Here is a 20932-nt window from a genome sequence, read left to right as displayed (position 1 = left end):
CAGATACTGGTAGGGCAGGAGTGTGAATATTGATTAATTGATTGATTTCAGAGAGGAAGGGAGAGGGAGAGAGAAACATGAATAAGAGAATCATTGAATGGCTGCCTCCTGCACGCCCCACAAGCCATCAAGCCCACAACTCGGGCATGTGCCCTGACCAGGAATCCAACCCTGACCTCCTGGTTCATAGGTCCAGGCTCAACCACTGAGCCATGCCGGCCTGGGCTGGAGTATGAATATTTACATTACAGAAAGGAAGAGGAAATGGTAGTAGTTATAAATAAGACTGATGGGAGAGAGGAAGGATGTAAGGCGTATGAAAAGAAAGTGTAAGAAGAGACAGTGTGGGGTTGGGGTTGGCTTCACTATCCTTCAGTTTTGGACACGGGTGGTTCGATTTTGGCGGGAGAAGGGGGGGACCTGCCTTCTCGGTATAGCGCTCTTTGACTCTCCGTATTCTAAATGGACGCCCAGGCCTGGAGCGGGTTCTCCATGGGCAGCACAGCACCGAAGGTTCCACGTGGTGGGTAGGTTCTCCCTGCGCCCGGGTGTTCCTCAGCCTTCCACTCCTCGCCCTGGAAGGCCGATGACATCATGCCAGCCACAGCAGCGTGGCCAGCTTTTGCATTTCAAATCTCTTGAACGCCAACTCCTGCTCCTTAAGTAAAACGGGATGTAGCTTTAATGTTTCCCCTGTCACGACTAGCCCACGACGGAAGGCACGCCAGGATGCGTCGCATGTCAGCAAAGTATTCAATGACCTAGGTGCTGCGTTTACCAGGTTCAGCTATACAGGAACCCAGGGCCACCAAGCCGGTCGCTGCGCCAAGAGCAGCTCGACACCCGGTTACACACAGCCCGGAGCATCCCCAGCGCAGCGGGGAGGGCGACCCCGGGAAGGAGAAGCGAAGTTAAAGGGCTACTCCAGCCTATCGCGCCTGCGCAGTTACTACGCAGCGCCATCCGCGCGGGGCATGCTCATCCGCCCCGCACCCTATCGGGCGGCCACAGGGAGCGCGCCCGTGGCCTCGCCCTCTCTCGCCCCGCCCCTCTCGTCTCTGTCGGGCCTGAGGCTGAGGCTTGGAGACCCAGCGCTCCGCCCTCCGCCCCCGGCTGCCCCCACATCCCCTGGCGCGCGTGCGCAGAGGCGGACCGCAGGACGAGGGCGCGAGGGAAGGGCGGGCCTACGTCCTTGCGTGAGTCAGGCAGCGCGCACGCCGGCGTGAGAGGGCACGGGGAAAAGGTGGCTCTGGCCGGGCGGCTGGGCTTCCTGTGGCTATGTAGCTGAGCTCTCGGCTCGGGGTCCTCCTTGGCTGCCATCGCCGAGTCCTAGCGCGGAGTTTCGGCTCGGGAGAGAGACTGTCTTCACGCGCTCCGCGCTGCCTCGACGGCCGAGCTCGCTGGCTCGCCCGTGGGAGCGTCCCGGCCGAGCAGCCCTGAGGGGGGAGGGGAGGCCATTTTGTCCCGACCGACTCCCCGGAACCGGGCAGAGCGGCTGGGAGAGGCTGCGGAGCCGCGGTCGCCGCCCTCGGAAGCACCGAACGCCGCCACCGTCGGTGCTTCCTCGACGAGGCCGTTCGTAGGTCGCCCGCGCCCTCTCGAACCCTCCTTTTTCCCACGCTTCCCCGGTCCTCCGGCCTGAGAACACCCGAGTGAGGAGTTGGCCATAGTGAGAGGGACCGATCCCTTGGGGCCGCCAGCGGCGAGCGCCCGAGCCGCTCCTCCCAATGGCGAAGAAGACGTACGACCTGCTTTTCAAGCTGCTCCTGATTGGGGACTCGGGAGTGGGGAAGACCTGCGTCCTTTTTCGTTTTTCGGATGATGCCTTCAATACCACCTTTATTTCCACCATAGGTAAGACCTGTGGGAGGGTGGTGTGTGGCCTGTGTAGCTGCAAACCGTTTCTTTTTACACCAGACATCTTGCTTCCCGTAATATACGCCTTTGTTTCCGTGATTCCGATCCTGGGCGACTAACCCAAGTTACTGTTTGAATCTGCATCGAGCTCACTGGGGCGGGGTCTTCCCAGGCTTTCTATCCGGTCTTCTGTTTTCGAGTCTCTCCCATTCTGCTCAGTGCCTGTTGTTACAAAATAGGCAGCATTCACAGGTTACTATTTCTTTAAGCGACTGGACTGGCTTTTTCCATATGTATGTGGCCTTTACTAGATGTCGATATCGCTAAGGGCTTTATTTTAATTGTGGGGATGGAAGCAGGAGCAGTCCTTTGGTAAAGGCCCGATTTTATACTTCAGGGTAAAGAGAAGATTCCATATGGTCATAACTCAGAGTAAACTTGAGGGTTGGAGTGAGGAATCATTAAAGCAAATTAGAGGGGAAAAGAGAGTTGGGCCTCAGTTGACTAATTCATTGATGTGTCAGACAATCGGAGGCTCTTCGTGCTCGGGGTGGGAATCTGGCCTGTTTGCCTCCACAGTGCTTTCCGAGACGACCACAGAAGCAGCAGTCTCAAGGGAGATGATCAGTTTGTTGTTTTTTTCTCTTTTTTCACCCCAAAACTTTGTGTTTTACTTTACGCTAGAACTTGCAGGAAAGTATTTTGCCAGTCATAACCCTAGGGCTTCTCATGTACTTTCACCTCGTGTTTCGGAATTACTGACTGTAATTCTGAAGATGGACCTTTTTAAAATCGGTTTCCCATTTAGGAAAAGAAAAGGGAAGGCTCTAGGAAAGTCCCTTTTGACTCTGGTTAGAAAAGTTAGTGGCATTTACACAGATTGTGTTAAATGAATTGTATGTGAATCCCACCCCCAGTAAATACCTTAAAGGATACATGGTTGCCTCTGTCACTTGAAGGCCAGCACTCGGTCTTGGGACAGTGCAATGAAACTCCTTTTTTATAGTGTAACTAAATTTATATTTAGATGATTTTTAAAAGTAACCGCAGTCTTCTTTGAACTCTGAAAATTGTCAAACTTAAGCTGATTTCATACAAATTATAGCATTATTGAAGTCGTTGATTTGAATCTCTTATGACATATATATCAACTACTTAATTCATTCTCATAAAGTAAGTTGTATTGACATGAATTGAGCAAGTGATCATTTAAATATATTATTTTACTACCCCTTTTTTGGAGGGGGAGTGACAGCCTAATAATTGTTTCCGGAGTATTTTACTGTTCTCTTGACCTCTCATAAATTTCGTGAAACTTAGAACTTGTCTCTGCCTGTGGGTTAGCACTTCTTACCACTAAGTTTACTTTTAATATTCCACGTTAGTTGTAGCTGAGTTAGGTGATTAGATAGTTAAGCAAACATTGATCGAGTACCTAGTGCTGGGCACTGTTTTAGGCACTAGTGATAAGTGATGATAAGAGACCCCTTTAGGAGCAGCCTAGTGAGGACAGCCACATTGGAGTGTGCCAAGTGCTACATTAGGGGTAATCATAGGAAGGAGGGGTGACTAGCCTCAGTCGTGGAAAGTCTGTGTTGGCATGCATGGAGATGATGTAAAAATGAAGCCTCCTGGCTGGCAAGCTCAGTTGGTTAGAGCGTCATCCCCATATGCCAAGGTTTCAGGTTCAATCCCAGGTCAGGACACATGCAAGAGACAACCAATGAATGCATAAATGGGTGGAACAACAAATCGATGTCGGTCTCTGTCTAGCTCTCTCTCAATTCCTCGTTTTCTCTAAAATAAAATAAAATGAAGCCTGAATGACAGATAGGAATTGGACTAGAGGAGTGGGATAGAGCCTTTCTGGGAAAGGGAGCAGAGAAGAAACCTGTAGTGAGATCAAGGATTTAATTCATGTGATCAACTTTAACCTGCCATTGAAAAGGGTTGGGTGGAGAGCAGGAAACAAAGCATTAACTCCATCTACTCCCACTCCTTTTTGTAATGGGTGCACACTCCACTAAAACATAATCCTGTAAGATAATGACATAATGTTTTTGTGTAGTCCTTTTGCGTGGGAAAATGTGTGATAGTTTTGGATAAAGCCTGCTGGGTTGGAATTGTTGGGCAGGTTAATGGGACTTTGGCAAGTTACTTAATCTCTCTTTCAGTTTCTTCTTTAGTGTTAATGATAGTATCTACCACATAGGATAGTTATAAGGATTTTATGGGTCATTGTGGGTAAAGCGCCTAGCACAGTGCCAGGCACACTGAGGGCACGGTACATATTAGCTATATATAGAATATGTGACCCTTCTGCTGCTCAAGGGTGGCAACAAATTACTTTCTGTATTGAATGTCCTACACAAGCGGCCACCCTCATATTTAAGAGTGCTCTGCTAAACAATTTCACTTTAGATTCTGAGACTTTCTTGCATTTTGATATAAAAATGTTTGATATGTTTGATGTTTTGTTACATGGTTTGTTGAACAGTGTAAGTTGAGAAATGAATAAATAAGTATAAAATTCTGAGTACAGTCCTGACATGTATTAGCTGCGTGTGCAGGTTTAGAAGTCTACTATTGTCTTAAACCAGTGCTGTCCAAAAGAAATAAAATGTGAGTGACAAAGATAATATTTTTTAGTGACCACATTAAAAAAGTAAAAGATGCCCTGGCTGGTGGTTAGAGCTCAGGGTGAGGTCCCTGTTCCCAGTCAAGGGCTCACGCCTGGGTTGCAGGTTCAAGCCTTTGCGGAGTGAAGCATGTGGGAGTCAACCAATTGATTTGTCTCTCTCACATAGGTGTTTCTCTCTCCCTCCCTCCCTCCCTCCCTCCCTCCCTGCGGGCCCCCCCCCCCCATCCTTCCCTTCCACTTTCTCTAAAAATCAATGGGAAAATATTCTTAAGGTGAAGATGAACACAAAAAAAAAAAACTAAAAGAAAAATTTAATATATTTTTGCTTACTTTATTCAAAATGTTTTATTTTGTAATATTAAAAATGGTTGAGATATTTTACATTCTTTTTCTCCAGTGTGTATGTTATACTTACAGCTCCTTTTAATTTAGGCACATTTTAAGTGTGGCACTTGGCTACCATATTGGACAGAACATGTCTATATAGTTTGTCTAAACTAGCCAATTGTCTAATGTGCAGATAACTAGAAATACTTTGAATATACACAACTTTTAGGACATTAAAAATTTTATCAGTTGACTGGGGTTTTTTTCTGTTTCATTTTGCTTTAAAAAAAAAATCTAAAATATTCTCTAATTATAAATGACTAGAGGCCTTGTGCATGGATTTGTGCACTGGTGAGGTCCCTCAGCCTGGCCTGTGCCCTCTTGCAATCCAGGACCCCTCGGGGGATGTCAGACTGCCAGTTTCAGCCTGATCCCCGCAGACCAGGCCTAGGGACCCCGCCGGTGCACAAATCCATGCACCAGGCCTCTAGTATGCATATAAGATCTTTGGTTAATCTCTTCCCCCCCTTCCCTCTGAGATTCATCAGTTTGTTCCATGTTTCCAAGCCTGTGCATTGAGCGTCTGCCTCCTGATGGTCAGTGTGCGTCATAGCTACCGGTCGAACAGTGGTTTAGGCTTTTATATATATAGATAGTGAAATTTGAGTTGTCACCTAATTGTGAAAACCTCCTGAGATTTGAATAGAAGTTGTTATCTTGCAGGTTCAGAGGGGCCAAATTGTTGATATAAGGAAAGCCATCATTTATTCAGGCACAGCTATTTCAGTTACTTATTGGTTATTGATTCTTGGAAGAAATAAGTTTTATAGGCTTATGGTGCTTACTTACAGTGCTCACAAAGACCACTGTATTTAATTTTTTCTGTATACTTTCAGTTTCCACACATCTATATCAGAAATTATATATGATACTCATGGTAAGATTTATTGCAGATGGTTGCAAAAACAAATTACTGGTATATTCCACTCACTAATTTCAAAGTGAATAGAAGGACAGAAGAAACTCCACAAGGGCAGAGATCTTTGTCTTCTTTTTTGCTGATAGATGTTAACCACCTAGAAGAGTCCTTGCATTTCATGGGTGTGTGATAAATAATGATGGAAAACAGGCAGACAGGTAGTACAATCAGGATTCGCTAACACAGAATTGGGGTTATTTTAATATTTTCCTTTCTACCTACTTCCTGAGTATTATATATGTGATGTAGATTGGGATCAGATTTTACTTAAGAATATCAGCTGTTTGGCTAATAGAGTAATTTTAGGGTAAAACTGGTCTTGGAAATTCAAAGATTGAGAAGTATTTGCTAAATAGAGTTACTGGTTTTGAATGAGCAGATTTCAGTGGATGATCTGACCATAACCCTCTTGGCAATAAAGCTCAGGAAAGCATTACCCTTTAGTGATAATGGCAATTACATAGACTTGTCCCAAAGTAGAAATTTTTGGTGGGCTGTTTTATTGAATGTATATCTTTTGGTATTGTTAATCCTCCTTCCACCTCTAGATTATTATTACTTTTTTAAAAAGTATATATTTTTATTGATTTCAGAGAGGAAGGGAGAGAAAGTGATAGAAAAGAGACATCAGTGATGAGAGAATCATTGATTGATTGATTGATTGATTGATTGGCTGCCTCCTGCATGCCCCCTACTGGGGATCGAACCTGCAATCCAGGCATGTGCCCTGACCAGGAATTGAACCGTGACCTCCTAGTTCAGTGGTCAGCAAACCGCGGCTCGCGAGCCACATGCGCCTCTTTGGCCCCTTGCATGTGGCTCTTCCACAAAATACCACGGCCTGGGCGAGTCTATTTTGAAGAACTGGCGTTAGAAGAAGTTTAAGTTTAAAAAATTTGGCTCTCAGAAGAAATTTCAATCGTTGTACTGTTGATATTTGGCTCTGTTGACTAATGAGTTTGCCGACCACTGTCCTAGTTCATAGGTTGACACCCAACCACTGAGCCGTACTGGCCGGGCTATTATTACTTTTTCCATAGGGTATATCTTTCATGGGAAATGGAGTCTCCGGGCTTTGTCTAAGAAATTAAATTGGTAAAGCTTCTTGCTCCTAGGAAAAGTATAATGAATGCATCCTTTTTGTTGTCTTTCTGGGTGTTTTTACTAAGCTTTAGAAGAGTAGGATGGTTTCACTAATCTGCATTTAAGAACTGGTTGGTTAAATTGAACTGAGCCCATTTTATATGGAGAAGCTACTTTTTAGAGAAATGAGTAAAACCTTTGTCATATTAAACATGTCTGTGCTTTGCTGTGATACTCAGGCAGCAAGTGGCTCATGCTGCAGGAATGCCAGAGTGCCTAAGGAATTTCTTTCATTCGAACACATATTTTTAGGATTGATTGCAAACTATTCAGACATTTTCCCAAAGAAGATATACAAATTACCAAGAAGCACACGAAAAGATGTTCTACATCAGTAATCATTAGAGAAATGTAAGTCAGTACCACTATGAGATGTCATTTCACACCAATTAGGATGACTGACTTATAAAAAATGAATTTCCTCGTACAATTACCTGTTCAAGTGCTTGCTTTCAGTCCTTTTAGGGATATATACCTAGAAATGGAATTGCTGGATCATATAGTAGTTATATTTTTAATTTTTTGAGAAATCACCATATTGTTTTCCATGGTGGCTGCACTGTTGTACATTCACATTAGTCCTGCACCCAGGTTTCAATATCTTCATGTCATCATCAACATTTGTTATTATCTGTTGAACAGCATTATTCACAATAGCCAAAATGTAGAACTAATTCAAATGTCCAAGGGATTAATGGGTACATGAAATGTAGTTTATACATAAGGTGGAATATTATTAGCCTAAAAAAAAAAAAATGAAATTCCAGTATATGCTACCACAGTGTTTGAAAACACTGTGCTAAGTGAAACAGTCCAGACACAAAAGGACAAATATTATGTGCAGTCACTTATATGAGGTACATAGAATAGACAAATTTATAAAGTAGAAAGTAGTTACCAGGGCCTGGAAACTGGGTCATGTGGAGTTATTTATTGCTTAATGGGTACAGAGTTTTAGTTAATGGGGAATTATTGCTTATTGGGTACAGATTTCATTTTGGGATGATGGAAAGCTTATGGAGATGGGTAGTGATGATGGTTGCATACCAATATGAATATATTTAATGCCACTGAATTATACACTTAAAATTGTTAAAATGCCATTTATAGGTATCTAAAGTCAAATTCATAGAAACAGAAAGTAGACTGGTGGAAGGTAAAATGATAGTCCCTGAGGACAAGGGAGATGAAATAAGGAATGGTTATAGAGTTTCAGCTTTTGGAGATGAAAAAGTTCTGGAGATTTGTTGTACAACATTGTGAATATACTTAACACCACTGTACTCTACACTTAAAATGGTTAACATGGTAAATTTAATGTTAATGACAGTTTTTTTTTACTTCAATTGAAAAAAATGGTTTAAATGATAAATTTTGTTATGTATATTTTACTACAAAAAAACCCAAAACCAAACAAATAAAAACTATTCAATACTTAATCCAACTCTAAAGAGCATCTGATTACAGACAGCTAGCTCTTCACTATTCCATGTAATAACTAGTGTTAACCAGTGGTCATTGAGTCCAGAGGATCCAATGGTACTTTCCCATGCTTAATATCACTGGTCTGCATCTTTAGATATTGAAGGAAGTTTGTGTTTTTGTTACGTGTACTTACATAGAACTCCATGGAATGTTAGAATCACAGAATATTAATGCAGGAAAGTTCCCTACAATGAATCTTAAGAGTCAGGAAACAGGCAGATGAAGTAATTTTCTAAAATATTATATAAAAAACTTTTGACTAGAATCTATATACAATCCTATTCATAGCCCTGTTTCTTATTCTAAGAATTTCATTACTTTACGCTTATGGAAAAATTGATAGGATGATTCTCCTACTCATTAATTTCAATTTGAAAAGTAGAGTTGCAGTATTTTTGTTCCGTTTTTTTGACAGAAGTGGAGAAGTAACAAGTCAGCACCAAATATCAAGCGATTTGTTCAGGTTACTTGTTCTTTACAAATTTAGAGCATAACATAGCAGAGCTGAGCTGATAATGTTAGGGATAATTATTTTCTTTTCAAGAATTGTAGTGTCTAATGTTGTACAAGATGTGGCAAAGGAAATACTGATATTCCTGTTTGGTTTGTAAAGTGGAAAGAATCATAGAAGAAATAATGGCATTCTGTTTTAACTTTTAAAAGTACAAGGCTGCCCAGTTTTTTCTGTGGTAGCATCTATGGTGAATAGAGAAGCAGAGGCTTGTGTTAATTTACAATAGCTATTTAAATTGTTTGATTGGCTAGTGAGATCTGCATGGGAAAACTGCTTATGGAGATAGGTCATAAAGGAAGTTTAAAGGAGCTTCAGAGGGTGTTGGGGTTAATAGAACATTGTCTAAATCAGGCGTGGGCAAACTTTTTGACTCGAGGGCCACAATGGGTTCTTAAACTGGACCAGAGGGCCGGAACAAAAGCATGGATGGAGTGTTTGTGTAAACTAATATAAATTCAAAGTAAACATCATTACATAAAAGGGTACGGTCTTTTTTTTTTTTATTATTTCAATAGTTTTATTCATTTCAAACATTTTAACAAGAAGAATGTAAACACTAATTATTATAATTTGAAACTTCAAAAAATGGAGGAATCATAGCACAATAACATACCTTATATTGAAGATGGCAAAGGCAAAATAAAATTGCCTAACAAAGGAAAGGTACAAAAGCCTTTCAAATTAAACTTAAATATAACAATTTAAAACTAAAACAAATAGAAAAGAACAAAATGTGTAAACAGTAAATTAAACATTTTCTTTAGTGCAACTTCCAAATTATGCCCGGGACATAGATGTAGATGGCAATGTAGACTGGGTTGAAAGGTTTTTGGTCTTTAAAACATCAACTTCAGTGGGAACAGTGTTGTTGGTCTCCTTTTTAGCTAATGCTCTGATACTGTGCTCTCCAGGGGCGTGTCTCCCTCCATCACCACGATAACGTGTCTAAGCATTCCCAGGGTGATGTCGGAGGACGCGTCCGCGGGCATTACAAGGAGCCTCTGGAAGATTGAGAGGTTGTTCCTTCTATTGAATGGGCGGCTATAAATCCGCCCACTCAGAAGAAGGAGCTGCGGCTGTGTTTCCCGAAGTTGCCATGTTAACACTGCTGCTGGTGAAGGAGCGGAGGGGAGAGCAAGAGAACCCTCCGCTCTTTCGGCTCCGTGGGCCGGATCTGGCCCGCGGGCCGTAGTTTGCCCATGGCTGGTGTAAATCCATAAAACTGATAAAAGTCTTGTAAAGGTCATGGATTTGCTTCCTTCAAATAGATAAATATTGGAAATTAATGGAGTAAGTAATATGGATTATAAGAAAAGGAATTTGAAAAGATTATTAGAATAAAAATTTGGTGAAGAAAACTCATTTGAAGGGAAATTTTTTTTTGGGAATGAGAAATTTTTTTGATGGCAGTGCCATATAGGGTTACATGCAAAATGAGAAATTTTTTTGATGGCAGTGCCATATAGGGTTACATGCAAAAGTGATTGCTTGATATTTATTCTTTTTTCCAGAGATGAAAAATAATATGTTTTTGAGGAATACAGCAACTGGTGATGGAACATTAAGTTTTCAGTATGACCCAGAAGCAAAGCATCCAAGGTTGTAAAACATTAGGAAATGGAAAAAATGTTATTCTGGAGACTCAAAAAAATACAACGTATCAAAATCAGAACAGAGGACAGTGTTGATTTGTTTTTTTCATATCAATAGCAATGCTTATGCAGTTTTTTTTTAATTGAAATTTTTATTTAAGGCAATTGTATATTCATATGCAGTTGTAAAAAATAATACAGAAGGCTCCATTGTACACTTTGCCTAGTTTCGCCCAATGGCAACATTTTGTGAAACTAATCACAACCAAGATATTGACATTTGTTGTAGTACACTATTTTTATTCAGATTTCCCCATTTTTACTTATACTTGTGTGTGTGTGTGTGTGTGTGTGTGTGTTAAATTCTCTACAGTTTTATCACTTGTATAAGTCACCATCACAGTCAAGATACTGAACAGTTCCAAGGAACAAGGATCCTGGATATTTTTTTTTTTTTTTAAACATAATTTTACTCATTTCAGAGAGGAAGGAAGAGGGAGAGAGAAATAGAAACATCAATGCTGAGAGAATCATTAATCAGCTGCCTCCTGTACATCCCACACTGGGGATCTGGCCCACAACGCGGGCATCTGCCTTTGACCTACTGGTTCATAGGTTGATGCTCAACCACTGAGCCACGCTGGCCGGGCCTGGGTATTCTTTAATAACTATACTAGAGGCCTGGTGCATGAAATTTGTGCATGGCGGGAGGAGGGGGTCCCCTCAGCCCAGCCTGCACCCTCTGCAATCTGGGATCCCTCGGGGGATGTCCGACTGCCGGTTTAGGCCCAATCCTGGGGATCGGGCCTAAACTGGCAGTCGGACATCCTTCTCACAATCCAGGACCGCTGGCTCCTAACTTCTCACCTGCCTGTCAGCCTGATTGCCCCTAACCACCTCTGCCTGCTGGCCTGATTGCCCCTAACTACCCCCCTTGCTGGCCTGGTCACTCCCAACTGCCCCCAGCCAGCCTGGTCGCCTCCAACTCCCCCCCCCCCCCCACACCGCTGGCCTGGTTACCCCTAACTTCCCCCCCCACACCGGCCTGGTCACCCCCAACTGCCCCCCTCTGCTGGCCTGGTCTCCACTAACTGCCCCCCCCACCCCCCCGCCGCCAGCCTGGTCACCCCTCACTGCCCACCTCTGCTGGCCTGGTCGCCCCTCACTGCCCCCTGCCGGCCTGGTTGCCCCACACAGCCTGCTGTTTCGTTGTTTGGTTACCCCTCACTGACCCCTTCCCCTCCACTCCCCCCGCCAGCCTGGTCATCCCACACAGCCTGCTGTTCAGTCATTTGGTCATCCCTCACTAACCCCCCTGCTGGCCTGGTCACCCCATGCAGCCTGCTGTTCGGTCATTACTGTAAGGGCGTCCTGACCAATTTGCATATTGCCCTTTTATTAGTATAGACTAGAGGCCTGGTGCACGAAATTCGTGCAAGGGGCTTAGCCCTTGCTGCTGCCACGGCTGCCTCTGCCTCGGCCCCCACCGCCACAGTTTCATCCAGAATGTCATCTGGAAGGACGTCCGGTATAATTAGCATATTATTCTTTTATTATTATAGGCTAGGGGCCCAGTGCGTGAATTTGTGCACCTTGAAAAGAACTGTGAGCTGCAAGGCTGTGGTGGCCACAGGGGCGGGTCTCGGCCCATCATCTGTGCCCCGCCTGGCTCCTCCTGCTGCGGCCCCTGGTCCCCATCTGCCGGCAGCTCCCACTGCTGCTACTGCTCCCACGCGCTGATGATGCTGGCCCTGCTTGCACCTACTGATGGCGCCGAGTGATTGGGGCTGGTGCCAGCAGTGGGTGCGAGCGGTGGCTGCTGCCCCAGTCGGCCCTCAGGAGCAGGGGGAGGTGGAGAAGCCCTCAGGGGCGATTGGGGCTGGCAGCCACCACTCGCACCTGCTAATGGTGCTGAGCGATAGGGACTGGTGCTGGGTGCTGGCAGTGGGTGCGAGTGGTGGCTCCGACACCAACAGCAGGTGTGAGCGTTTGGCGGGACTGCAGCGTGCGGGAGCAAAGAATTTTCAGTGACCACCAGAGGCTCACCCCGATGACAGCGACAGGTGCCCTGCCTTGGTCTGGCTCCCCCGCTCACCTGCTCCACTATCTCGCTGCGGTTGATGCCCGCTACGTTCCATGCATGCCCCCTGGTGGTCAGTGCACATCATAGCGACCAGTTGTTCGGGTGTTCCGCCGTTTGGTCTATTTGCATATTAGAGTTTTATATAGATAGATTCTTTTTCTCTCCTCCCCCTACTTCTTCCCTCCAAAAATTTGTTCTCTATTTATAAAATGTTATCATTTTACAAATGTAATGTAAATGGAATCATACAGGATGTAACCTTTTGAGATTGGCTTTTATTCACTCAGCATAATTCCCTGGAGATTCATCCAAGTTGTGTGCATAAGTAGTTCTTTTTTATTGTTGAGTAGTGTTCCATGGTATGCATTCACCACAGTTTAACCATTCATCCATTGAGGAACATCTGGGCTGATTCCAATTTTTATAAATAAAGCTACTATGAATATTTTGCATAGGTTTTTCTGTGATCATAAGTTTTCGTTTTTTGGGGATAAATGCCCAGTACTGCAATTACTGGGTCATATAGTAATTACAAGTTTAGTTTTATAAGAAACTACCAAACTGTTTCCAGAGTACCTGTACTATTTTACATTCTCATCAGCAGTGTATGTGATGTAATAATTGCTCTGTATCCTTACCAAAGTTAGGTAGTGTTACTATTTTATATTTTAGCTATTCTGGTGTGTAATAATAATCTCATACAGAGATTCTGTATGATACTGCAGGAATGAAAATTGACCCTTTTATAATTTATACTGTGTTTTCTGAAAGGTTTTAAAAATTAATTTTTATCAATGATACACACACACACAAACACACACACATATTTGAAATAAAATAACTAAAGGAGTTACCGTAACCAAGAAAGCAATCTCTTGTTCTATTCCCTCTATCCCCATGTCTGCTCTAGAGGCATCCTCTAGCTCTTTGTTCTATTACATACCTCTAATTACATCTAATATTAGATGAAAATTTTAACCTTTCATAATCTCATCCCACTATCCCAATTTTTTGTTAAATTGGTATCTGGTGGTTTCTTTAATATGCCTATGTAACTATTCCCTGTCAAGCCAATGTATAGTCTATTATAACTATACTAGAGGCCTGGTGCACGGATTCGTGCACTGGTGGGATCCTTCGGCCTTGCCTATGGGGATCAGGCCGAAACCAGCTCTCTGACATCCCCTGAGGGGGTCCCGGATTGCGAGAGAGCGGTTCTCAGGTGACACACCCTGGAATCGGGTTCCCTCCTCTCTGGTTACGGGTGCATTACCCGAGAACTGTAGCTGCCAAGTCACCACAGCTTGGCAGCTCCTGCATTGAGCATCTGCCCCCTAGTGGTCAGAGCACATCATAGCTACTGGTCGGCCGGTCGAACAGTTGGCAGGTCGGTTAGGCTTTTATATATGTAGATATATTTCCATAATTTAAAAAGACTTAAGTTTTAGCGCCATATGTATAATCAGGCTTTAACTTTAGTGGAATAATTGTTCCACAAGACGTTGGATAAGTTATTTATTTTAAAATAACAAAAATTACTTCTTATATTCAAAAGTATTTTAAAAATTGGATGCATCCAGGGAAAAGTGAAGCCTGAGAGTGAATATACAAACAAAATATGAGCCTGGATAAAATACACCAATCCTCAAGTACTAAGATTGTCAGAGGATTCCTTTGAAATGTGAATGGACCAGTTTTGAAGATAAACATAAGGATTTTTCCATATTGAAGAATACCTTTAAATAAATAATCTATTTTAAATCGATTCAGAAGGGTTTGCACAGATGTGTAAATGTCAGAGCCATAAATAGCACCTTGTGAAACTGGCTTATGCCTAACCTTTAAGATAGACTTCCAGGAGGTCAGCCATGCTCTAAACTTAATATACCTCCCTTAAGAATAGTGGGCTTTTTATTTATCTGTAATTTTTTTTTTAATCCTCACTGGAAGACATGTTTAGAGAGAGCAAAGGAGAAGGGGAGGGAGGAAGCAGTGGGGGAGAGAGAGAGAGAGAGAGAGGTGAGATAGTTGCCTCCTTTATGTTCTCTGACCAGGAATTGAACTGGCAACCTTTCCATGCACAGGACGACGCTCAACCAATTGAGTCACTCCAGCCAGGGCTTTAAATATTAATTTTAAGGAAAGCATTATAGCCTAACTTAATTTCAAGAGTAAATAATTCAGAATTTTTGTTAATTTGTTTTTGACTGTTTAAAACACATCTTCCTGAAAACAGTGTTGTCCCATGCCGGCTTGGAATTGCATAATCATATGTTGTTTTGTAGATTTTAAAATCTACACCTTTCTGTACCTGTATGGTATTTATGTTAATTTTTTGTCAGAAATTATTTTATTTGCCTATTACGAGCATAATACTTATTAAATTATTTATTACCTACTATGTATTAACTCTTATGACCTATTATTTTCCATTTTTGGCATTTGTTGGTATTCGGTTTTTGAGTGAATACTCAGAATCTGAAGTAAATTATTTCATTTTCATACCTCAGAAAGACTGGTTCTGTTTTTTAGAAAAAAATAATTCGTTTGTGAAGTTCCAAGGACATTTATCTGGGTACTGTTAATACTTAAATTCGGAGAATATGACTCTTGCTGGGCATGTGATAATTTTGCCAATGGCACACAAACTGAGGAAGAGCTTTTAATTTTTTCTCAAATTAACTGTATTTACTTAAAATATATTAGAACAGTGCTAAGTTTTAGTTCATAGCATGTGTCTGGTAATTTCTAGATTTTAAAAAAATGGTTGTAAATGAAAATACAGCAGACATTTAAGTTAAAAATACTACTTTAGAAAGTGGTGATTTGGGAAACACTTTTAATGGCTTATTCTATCTCTTTTGATAGAGTATTACAGAAAGAAAATTGTTGACAATAAAAATAATTAAGGTACATATTTCCTTGTGATTAAATTTTTTTGGAGTTAGCAGTTGAAATCTGGATTATGGTGAAAAGTCTTTTCAACCAATGTGATACCAAGGGATTTTGTTTTTTTCAGTAAGCACTTATCCTATATAATAAAAGCCTAATATGCAAATTGTCCCCTCGGGAGTTTGACTGGGAGTTCGACTGCTCGCTATGACATGCGCTGACCACAAGGGGATGGCACAGGGGGAAGGAAGGCCCCGATCGGCCCTGACAGCCAGCCAGGTCTAGGGACCCTACCCGTGCATGAATTTCATGCACCAGGCCTCTAGTTGGGTTTACCTATAATAATAAAAGTGTAATGTGCTAATTAGACCAGACAGCCGAACGACCTTACAGATGTCCTTCCCGACGAAGCCGGGGCTGTGAGGGCCGAGCCCCTTGCACAAATTTTGTGCATTGGGCCTCTAGTATTGTGTATAAAGGGCATGATGCTTGTATAGAGATGAAAAGAAAAAAATGATAGTTTCTCTTTCAAAGAGCTCATAATTTAGTGATCCTGTTGCTCACCTAACTGTTCAGTAAAATGTGTAAAATTATAATAAAGCTATGTAAAGATGTAATTTGTGAAACAGGAGGGCCTGGTAAGCTCTGATTGGGAGTATAGGCCTCAGGAGGTCATTTAAGCTGAGCCTTAAAGCATGATTAGTAAGGTGCAGGGTTTGAGGACTATTTTCAGGTAGAGGGAACAGAATAGGAATGTAGTTGTTTGTACATGGTATGTTTGGAGATTGCAGGTAGTATAAAGAGGCTAGAGTGGAAGCCATACAGGATATAAATTGTGGCTGGATTGTAGAAGGTCTTGAAAGTCTTGTTAAGGAATTTGGATTTTCTAAGGTATCAAAAGTTTGAAATAGAGGACAGTGATTTCAGATAAAAGATATGACCTTTTTCCTGTTTAAAAAGTGTGCTTTATATATTTTCTGTAAAAGAGAATATGAAGAGATGCATACTAAACTATTAACATGGGAGTTAATGGAGGCAGAAGATTTGCAAAATGCTGGGTAGAATCCAAGAGAAAGATGATGAGGGGCTGAGCTAGGAAGGTAAGCATTAAAATATTAAAGAAATAGAGTTGGCCCAGCCAGTGTGGCTCGATGGTTGAGTGTCTACCTATGAACTAGGGACAGTGGTCGGCAAACTCATTAGTCAACAGAGCCAAATATCAACAGTACAATGATTGAAATTTCTTTTGAGAGCCAAAATTTTTAAACTTAAACTTCTAACGCCACTTCTTCAAAATAGACTCGCCCAGGCCGTGGTATTTTGTGGAAGAGCCGCACTCAAGGGGCCAAAGAGCTGCATGTGGCTCGCGAGCTGTAGTTTGCAGACCACTGAACTAGGAGGTAACGGTTCGGTTCCTGATCAGGGCACATGCCCAGGTTGAAGGCTCGATGTGTGCAGGAGGCAGCCGATAAATGATTCTCTGTCATCATTGATGTTTCTATCTCCCTCTCCCTTCCTCTTGGAAATAAAAATATATATATATTTTAAAAAAGAAATAGATTTGAGTTAGTGTGATTAGATGTTGGGGACAAGATTGGTGAGAGCAAGGGATCAGTTAGGTTTCTAACTTGGGCAACTAGTAAATGATAATATCTTTAACTGAAATAGTTTATAGTAGGTGACAGAAGGTTCCCCCTTATTTGTGAATTTGTTTATATCAGGTCTCTAATCTGTATAAACTATTGGAAAAGTTAAAGGGATGAGCTGTTCAGTTAGGAAGCACTGTGGGCACTGTGCTAAGTCTTGGGGAAACCATGAACAAAATTGAGTATGCCTAATGACTAGAGCAGCTGTGGGCAAACTACGGCCCGCGGGCCGGATCCGGCTATTCTATCCGTTTCTCTTGCTCTCCCCTCCGCTCCTTTACTTTGAATTTATATTAGTTCACACAAACACTCCATCCATGCTTTTGTTCCGGCCCTCCGGTCCAGTTTAAGAACCCATTGTGGCCCTCAAGTCAAAAAGTTTGCCCACCCCTGGACTAGAGTGATCATATAATTTATCATCCAAACTGGAACACTATTGAGAGTAAAAGAGCGTGCTAAAGATAGTTACATCATTTGTTGAAATGCATATATTTACAAACCCTTGTGTTGAGGGCTGAATTTTATTGAAATATTTTGAAATGTTTTTTGTCTATTCAAAAACAGTTTTCAAAAATTATGTTAAGCCCTAACCGTTTTGGCTCAGTGGATAGAGCATCGGCCTGCGGACTCAAGGGTCCCAGGTTCGATTCCGGTCAAGGGCATGTACCTTGGTTGTGGGCACATACCCAGTAGGAGGTGTGCAGGAGGCAGCTGATTGATGTTTCTCTCTCATCAATGTTTCTGGCTCTCCCTTCCTCTCTGTAAAAAATCAATAAAATATATTTAAAAAAGTTATTTTAAAAAGTGAGTATGTGCCCCTGGCTGGGGTAGATCAGTTGGTTAGAGCATTGTCCTGACACACCAAGGTTGCAGGTTCGACCCCCCAGTAAGGGCACATTCAATAATCAACCAATGAATGCATATGTAAGTGGAACAACAAATCAATTTCTTCCTCTATCTTTGTCTCCCCTCCTCCTCTAAAAAACATGCACACAAAAACGTGGGTATGCATTTTTAAATAGACAAAATTATTTTTTGAAAAATGAATGTAGCCCTGGCTGATATGCTGTGTGGTTAGAGCACTGGCCTGAGCACCAAAGGGTCTCAAGTTCGATTCCTGATCAAGGGCATGTGCCCGGGTTTCTGGGTTCACTCCCCATCCTCTGGTGGGTTGTGTGCGGAGGCAACCAGTTGATGATTCTCTCTCCCTCTCCCTGCCGCCCTTCCCTCCCTGAAAATATATTTTCCTCTGGTGAAGATTAACAAAAAATCCTATCTATCCTATCTAATAAAAGAGTAATATGCAAATTGACCATACCTCTGCTACACCTACCAGCCACGCCAACCAGCCAATCAGGAGGGAATATGCAAATAAATCCAACCAAGATGGCTGCAGCCACAGAGACTAGGAGGGAGGCTTGGGTTTCCCTGGCAGTGGAGGAAGCCAAGCTTTCTGCCTGCCCTTGCCAACCCAGGCCTCCACTCAATGCTACAAAGTTTCAATTATAGAAAAATAAATCCCAACAGAAATGGCGGCAGCCACGGAGCTGGAGAGAGCAGGAGGCTTGAGTTGCCTGCAGCGATGGAGGAAGCCAAGCTTCTGCAGCCCTGGCTTGCTTTGGCCTCTGCTTAAGGCTACAAAGTTTCAATTATAGCCAAAACCGGTTTGGCTCAGTGGATAGAGTGTCGGCCTGCGGACTGAAGGGTCCCGGGTTCGATTCCGGTCAGGGGCATGTACCTTGGTTGCGGACACACCCCCAGTGGGTGGTGTGCAGGAGGCAGCTGATCGATGTTTCTCTCTCATCGATGTTTCTCTCTCATCGATGTTTCTAGCTCTCTATCCCTCTCCCTTCCTCTCTGTAAAATATCAATAAAATATATTAAAAAAAAAGTTTCAATTATAGAAGATACATAAATCCCAACAGAAATGGCTGCCGCCACAAAGCGAGCAAAAGTCTTGGCTCCACTCCAGGCTACAAAGTTTCAATTGTAGAAGATAAATAAATCCCAGGGCCTCTGCTTGGGTCACCGCGGGGCATGTCCGGCCTGCAAACCACCACAGGCCCCTCACCCAGGCCGCCCCACAACCCAAGGGAACCCCCATCCTGATCCGGGACACCCTTCAGGGCAAACCAGCTGGCCCCCACCCATGCTCCAGGCCTCTATCTTAATAAAAGAGTAATATGCAGATTGACCATCACTCCAACACACAAGATGGCTGCCCCCATGTGGTCAAAGATCCTGCCCCCATGTGGACACAAGATGGCCAGCAGGGGAGGGCAGTTGGGAGGGACCAGGCCTTCAAGGGAGGGCAGTTGGGGGTGATCAAGCCTGCTGGGGAGAGCAGTTAGGGGTGACCCGGCCGGCAGAGGAGGGAAGTTGGGGGTGACTGGGTCTGCAGGGAAGGGCAGTTGGGGGGGACCCAGGCCTGCAGGGGAGAGCAGTTTGGGGGTACCAGGCCTGCAAGGGAGGGCAGTTAGGGGTGACCAGGCCTGCAGGGGAGGGCAGTTAGGGGTGAACAGGCCTGCAGGGGAGGGCAGTTAGGGGTGACCAGGCCTGCAGGGGAAGGCAGTTAGGGGCAAACAGGCTGGCAGGGGAGCAGTTAGGCATCAATCAGGCTGGCAGGAGAGAGGTTAGGGGGTGATCAGGCTGGCAGGCAGAAGCGGTTAGGGGCAATCAGGAAGGCAAGCAGGCGAGCAGTTGGGAGCCAGCAGTCCTGGATTGTGAAAGGGGTCCCAGATTGGAGAGGGTGCAGGCTGGGCTGAGGACACCCCCTCCCCCGCCCGTGCATGAATTTTGTGCACTGGGCCTCTAGTAAAATAATACAAAAAATTAATGTATTCGTTAGAGCAAACTTTTTTTTTTAGTATCTATACAGTATTTGACTGTTAAAATCATGATCCAGGAAGAATATTCTTTTTGTCATATTCATAAAACTTTATTAGCTATATCTCTAATGCCATGTCTCTTGTATTTTTCTGAAGAACTTTTTTTTCACGTGGTTGTGTTGCTTTTTTAAAAATAGAATTTTCTGCAGTCCTCTAAGTTATATTTTAGGGTTGATAAATTGGAGATTGTGGATGCTTTGATTTGGTACTTCCTGTTTGCAAGCTTTTATTTTCAATAACTGCAATTTCCCAGAGACCTAAAAACCTGAAGATGTTTTGGGCATTTCAATTCTTTGAATACTTTAATACTTCCAACTGATTTAAAAATGTAAACAAAATTTAGAAGACTCATTTATAAAAATTTACAAAGTAGTTCTTTACAGGTTCAAACATTTCCAAAATATGATTGGCAACACATGCAATAGAAATCACATGCTGCCTTGCATGCGAGTGTGTGGTAATTATCAGGTTGATAATAAATTTTATAGTTCAGTCACTATTTCTAAATTTTAGCTTATCTTTTAGTTGGTAGCATATTGTAACCTTTTTGTATGCAGTTATGAATAACTAGAGGCCCGGTGCATGAATTCATGCACGGGTGGGGTCCAGCCGGCCTGCCCTGATCAGGCAGGGCCAGCTGGGGGGAGGGGCTGCAGGCAGTTGGCCAGCCTGCCCCACCCTCATTCGGGATGAGGGGGTCAGTTGGGGGCGGGGCTGGTCGGCCAGCAGCCCCTGCCCCCAGCAGGCCCCGCCCACTGGTCGAACTCCCGGTCAAGGGGACAATTTGCATATTAGGCTCTTATTATATAGGAGGATGTGTATTCTGCAGTCATTCCAAGTATGTTTTTTGTTCTGTAGGATTTTTTATTTTATTCTTTTGCTTAG

The 20932-nt window shown here is 43.2% G+C and overlaps 1 protein-coding gene across 1 annotated transcript in view; it reads left to right on the top strand.

Annotated features, from left to right (window-relative positions):
- The first annotated feature begins 1143 nt into the window (after nt 1-1143).
- RAB10 (RAB10, member RAS oncogene family) overlaps nt 1144-20932 on the top strand; it is a 50638-nt gene continuing 30849 nt past the window's right edge. The window contains exon 1 of the mRNA XM_080682878.1: nt 1144-1854. Within this exon, the coding sequence (XP_080539004.1) occupies nt 1728-1854 (127 nt within the window). The 5' untranslated portion in view covers nt 1144-1727. The remainder of the gene's footprint in view (nt 1855-20932) is intronic.

The sequence above is a fragment of the Plecotus auritus genome, assembly GCF_963455305.1.
Source record: "Plecotus auritus genome assembly, chromosome: 8".
NCBI classification, from domain to species: Eukaryota; Metazoa; Chordata; class Mammalia; order Chiroptera; family Vespertilionidae; genus Plecotus; species Plecotus auritus.
The sequence above is the reverse complement of the archived record's forward strand: the minus strand, read 5'-3'. Positions and strand labels throughout refer to the sequence as shown.